The sequence below is a fragment of the Euprymna scolopes genome, chromosome 2 (genome assembly GCF_053919585.1).
Source record: "Euprymna scolopes isolate OS-2025 chromosome 2, ASM5391958v1, whole genome shotgun sequence".
Lineage (NCBI taxonomy): Eukaryota > Metazoa > Mollusca > Cephalopoda > Sepiida > Sepiolidae > Euprymna > Euprymna scolopes.
In genome coordinates this window covers 197,663,741-197,669,740 of record NC_136483.1, presented here as the reverse complement: position 1 = coordinate 197,669,740, position 6,000 = coordinate 197,663,741, and the positions used below count along the sequence as shown (strand labels likewise).

Below are 6,000 nucleotides of genomic sequence, written 5' to 3'. Positions count from 1 at the left end.
TTTTTTTAACGTTTCAACATCAGCATTTTACCGGCAACGTTCAATGAAATATTGAATAACTTTGTCAATTCATAGAAATTCGTGGCGGCCATCTTTGTTTATTTTCAGAATATTTTTTTTTTTTTCGGGATTTCAGATGAAACAATCTTTTTGGTTCACAAACATTTCATGGGTCATGGCCAAATTTAAAATATTTTAATAAACTGTTTGAATCTCATTTCCATTTCTATGTCATAATTAGCCAGACATTTTATTCTGAAATATTTTGGAACACTTTTCCAAGTTTTCAATTCTTTTGGAATAAATTTTTGCTATTTCAAATGCAAATAAATTCATCATGCAATATTTCAGATATAAAAAACAATCTTTATCTCAAAAACAGACTGAGAAATGACTTTCTTTTCTTTTTACACAGTGGTCACCACTTATCAAGGCCCGGAAGCCACTCAGGGATAAGGGTTATTGCAAGTACATTGCGTAAATGTGGAGATTTGATGAAGTGTTTACTTAAGGGAGCGGTTCATTAGGAATTTGTTAACGCTGGACTTGAAGACATCCAAGTTGTAGTCAGGTGGGAAGCAGGCAGACGGAACAAAGTTCCACAAGCGTACAGTTCTAAGAAAGAAGCTTTGTTCATGGAATCCACGTTTTGATTTAGGCACAAATAAAGAGTGGGGGAAATTTTTCACAGTGGATTCAGTTAGACGGGTGCTTTTCGTGAAAGATTGGCGAGGGGGGACCAGAGATTGGAGTTCAGACGAGCACCTGCCATGGAAATAACGATAAAACAAGGATAGGCTCGCAACGTCTCTTCTGTGGGAGAGAGGTTTCAGGGTAGAGAAAGGGGCATCCCCCACTAAGCCACAAAGTCTATTTTGTACTCTGTCAAGGCAGGATAGGCTGTTTTTAGCAGCTCCTGTTCAGATATGGCAGCATTACTCCATCTTTGGACGTACTTGGCTTTTATACAGATATCTTTATCTTTATTACTATTCAAGGTGCTCGACTGAGCTCCAATCTGTATTCCCTCTTTGTAAGATATTTACAGCAAGAACGAGACTTTTTACCACAAGTGCAAGGACTTTTACTTTCGTCCTCATGTGATTATCAATAAACAAAATTTCCACGAAAACATTACCACGGGAATTCTTCCCTGCTACATCTTGTTCGTGTTCAAATTCAATTTCTCTCCTGATATACAAAAGATAGATTTTGCCCCCAACAAGTATCGAAAATTGATAATCGAAAAAAAAAATCCCATTAAAGAAAAAAGCAGTTTGATTTTGACCAAAGTTAACACTTTTATGTTGTGTAATATCACAAGCACATTTGAGAGTGTTTTATCACCGCACAAGCAGAAGGGCCCGGCGTATAAGACTGACAGTAGATTAATGTTTCTGTTTAGAGTAGATTTGAATTATTGTAATTTACTTTTGCATTTTTAACTGTAATTCACGTCATTACATCAAAATAATTTGATAAAATCAACAATACCACAGTGTACCAAGAGGAAATTTCACATGTCTCCCTGCAGTGACTTAGTTCACAATACATTGTAATCTACATCGCACTGTAAATAACCTACTGTTGATTTTATAAAGTGTATATTATAATTAAACTTTATATAAACAATTAATTTTGAAGTTTAAAATACAAAAGTCAAGTATCATGGTTCATTTGTGCTCTAAACAGAAACATTCATTTAACACACGCTTCTGTCTTACGTACGTTCAAAAATTTTCTCATTATCTTATACGGTCCCGAGCAACGCCGGGTGGCCTTGCTAGTTAATAATAAAAAAAATAAATAAAATGGTGATGTACACCCGGGCTTGACCAGGGGATCATTCGATCTGTAGTCAAATGATTTACCACTGCCCTATATTTCCAGATGTCAACAAATCTGTCTTTAAGAAGAAGTGATTTGCTGACATTTTATTATCTCTGTCGGCCGATGTAACGTAAAATATTTCCCTGTAAAAATTCTTGTTTATTATCTATAACAGAAAAAAGACTGTTTTAAGACTTTTTCGATTTTCAATACTTATCGGATGAATTTCTGTACAAAACATATCTAAGAACACTGCCAGACATATAAATTAGCTTTGTGTGAAATTTGCAAAAGATAAGCACACCCGTTTTAAAACTTATGAAGAAGGAACTCTCTCACTCACACAAAGTAACTTTTATATAAGAGTGTGGATGTAGATTCAATTATATGTAAGAAATGTTTATTTTCAAGAATTGATTCTGAAACTTCTAGTCCAGATCCGTTGCTTAGAATAAATTATCATTTGATTTAGTCGAAGAGTCATGTATGACGATAATTTCAAGCCGGTTAACCATTTTTACCGAATTCATGCGGCATGTGTTATCTCTCTTATTCCAATCTGCCGAGAAGCATAATTAATTTTAAAAAGAATTGCAGCTTGAATTTGAATAATTCTTATTTGCTCAACCCTCCATTATAAATAAATTGGACAAAACGTCCGTTTTTAATTAGATCCAAATCTAGTTCACACAAAACGAGACACTCTGGATTGAAACAAAAGTAAATATTACCAAAGACTACGAAGACAAAACAAATATTACAATTTAACCTACATTGTGTGCATAGTTTCTATTAAGTTGATTTGATTTGGTTTGCGGCAGATCAACCATTTATGCATTAATTTAATACCGAATGCAATGAGATAGGTAGGATAATTATTTAATTTGTAATTATTTTGTTAAGGTAATGTTTTAAGATCCATCATCATCATCATCATCATCATCATCATCATCATCATCATCATCATCATCATCATCATCATCATCATCATCATCATCATCATCATCATCATCATCATCATCATCATCATCATCATCATCATCATCATCATCATCATCATCATCATCATGCCGTACAAATCCGAAGATTCTGTTGTTTGCATTGGTTTTCCCGATATTTTTCTGGTCAGAATTCTTTCTAAAAAGGCATCAAGGATTACGAAGAGACCACATGAAGGTTGCCAGCATCATAAACAAAAATGATTTTTGTAGAACGAACTGGATTCAAACTTAGGATACCAAGATTATTGGTCCGTATTGTGAACCACTAGATCACCGTCACCTTAAGCTCTATTTATAAGAAAGTTAAAAAAGGTCAGTTAGTAGAACCTCAAACTGAAAATCATAAGGTTTCGATTTCGATTTTCGGTCGTGATATCCGCGTTATTTGCTAAGAATTTGTTATTTACTAGCGGGGGCGGCACTGCCTGGTCGTAAGATATGCTTAAATATATTTTAACTCGTGCAGGTTTCGTATTTATTATTATAGAGGAAATTCTCGATTGAATATTATATTGTACCTAATAAATAGTACTGATTTCAGAAGTAAAAAATGACTTGTATGCCATCAGCTAGAATGGAAGCCAAAACATTTAACATTCCATCCGCCATTTTGAACTATCGATAGATAAAAAGATTTAAAATGAAACCACTTCAAGCTATGAATGAATTTGCACATGCGCAAAAGTAATAGAAAGATGTCAGCAAGTTGAAATGGACATTTTGCATTTCAATTTGTCGATATATTTCTGTACACGTTACTCATTCATCCAAACAAAGATTTTACTTGTTATAAACTCTCCTTTGTGTATGATTACTATTTCCTATTAATTTCAGAGTTATGTCATCGTAGTTTAAGAGTTTATTGGTTAAATATTTTTACACAGACACACACATGCATCCATCTACTGTTTTATTTATATAAATTATTAATGCAATACTGAAAGGCCACATGTCGTTGCCCGGTTGTAAGATACGCTTAAATATGATATTTTAATGTACACAGTCCTCGTATTAATTACTATGAAGCCAATACTCCATTGATTATTATATTGTACCCAATAGATACTTATGGTTTCAAAAGTTTTAAAAATATGACTTGGGCGCCATCAGCTAGAATCGAAGTCAAAACATATTGCGTTCCAGCCTTAGTAGTTACGCTTGAAAGTTTGTTAAAAATGACACCATGAGGATTAAATTTAAGACGATGACAAATGTAGAGTTTTTATATTATGAACTTAACAATTGGTTTGTTCATTTATTTTTTTAACTTTCGGTGAGACAGATTGGGCGGTGAACAAAGATTGCGTTCTATCTGAAAAATATTCCCGGTGTTATGAGAATGTGGAGGAGAGTATATATTTGGCAGGAGTAGCGATAACTCCTACGCCCTCGTTTTCTGAATACGAAGAAATTAAATTTCTGAAAGCAAATAAAGTCTTTTTACAAATAAATTAAATCGGATTATACTTTTTCACCTTTATAAGAAGGCATCCTGGTCTTGACTATCACTAACGGATAAAACAGATTAGAGTGTCTACTTTGTATTTAAAAGATATTCAATTTAAAGAAACGCTCAGTCGATCGACTCTATGTAATAATAATAATAATAATAATAATAATAATAATAATAATAATAATAATAATAATAATATATGTGGGGGATGCAGAGTTACAAGAGAATATTCTTTTCATTATTTTGACTCTCGGGTATATATCAGATAATATCATATGTTTTTAGGTAGTGATGTGGTTCTCGATTGATTAACTGTGTCTAACTGTGTCGAATATATACTCGAGAGTCAAAACAATGATAAGAATATTCGTTTGTCATAGCCCTAATGATCACTACCAACAGCAAATTTGTTACGTTTGATATAAATTAATATTAACCTTCATAAGAATAATATGGCCAGAGTGCTGAAGTGGATATGAAATAATCGTAGGAGCATTAGAAACAATCCCGACAAACGTCGAAAAAAGTATGGGATAAATTGGAATCAGAGGGATAAATATGAAGAAACAAAAATGGCTGAAATATTAAAAAAAAAACATTGAATGCGGAGACCTGAACTACAAACTCCAACCGGAACAGAAATAAAACAAAAACAGAGGAACGCCACATGGAACCAGGAAAACTGAAACATAAATTCCCCCCAGCTCTCATACAAAATTGTAATTCCGGCATCAATTGCCCTCACACCAAATAGTTGTGAAGGATCAGGGAGGATGGAAAGACAGATTTCACTAAGCAAACCTCCATTGGATGAATGCGAAAAAGACTCGGGTTTTAGGAAGGCTTATTGCGAACCCAAATTCCAATAAAGACCAATGATCATTGCCAGCGAGAAGGCAATAGCAAGCGGTTGTTGCGATAACGCATATTCATTTGCAAAAGTTATCGAAGACTATGGAGAGTTCTGGAGGTCTAGAAAGACTTATTGTCACTCAACTCCATCGAGCATTGTTGGCAGTGAGTAATATCTGCCGATGACCTGTGTGAGAACTTCTAGTGAGTGTACATAATAAAATTAACATAAAAAGTAATTATTTTGAATTGGTTGTTATCTGATTTTTGTTTGCAGAGTTATTGATCAAGAGAATGAAGAGCAGGCACACAATGGCAGTCAGTACACTGCATATGCATCCAATTCCGTCACTGACAAATATGCCAGTTATAATGAGGTAAGTGACTCCAACAATTTTGCATCTAATACAGGAGTATGAACAACGTATATCTCTATTTGCACAGAAACACTCTTAAACGTAAACATATACTGCCAGCTTTTCCTCTTCTAACTCGGTTTATATCATACATACCGAATTAGAGGACTTCTCTTTCTTTTCCTTTCTCTCTCATTCTCTCTCTCTTTCTATATATATATATATATATATATATATATATATATATATATATATATATATATATATTAGTGTATTTAGGCAGCATTCCTTCATTCAGGCAAACATTATTAAAAACAACAGAGATACCTTGCTTAATGATTCTTTTTTTCATTTTTCCGATCTTTCGTAAGATTTTTTAACTTCAAGATGGAAGGTATTTACAAATGTTCCATGGTTCACACGAGCGCTTTCGATTCTTTCTTGAATCATCATCAGGTGGAGATAAAATATTAAAAATAGAAGTGAAATATATAGTTACGAATGATAA

General features: G+C 33.5%; 1 protein-coding gene across 1 annotated transcript in view; it reads left to right on the top strand.

Moving 5' to 3' along the window:
* The window catches only part of LOC145301420 (carboxypeptidase A2-like), a 140,946-nt gene that overhangs the window by 94,821 nt on the left and 40,125 nt on the right, over positions 1-6,000 (top strand). Inside the window, exon 5 of the mRNA XM_080144574.1 lies at positions 5,414-5,513. Within this exon, the coding sequence (XP_080000700.1) occupies positions 5,414-5,513 (100 nt within the window). The remainder of the gene's footprint in view (positions 1-5,413; positions 5,514-6,000) is intronic.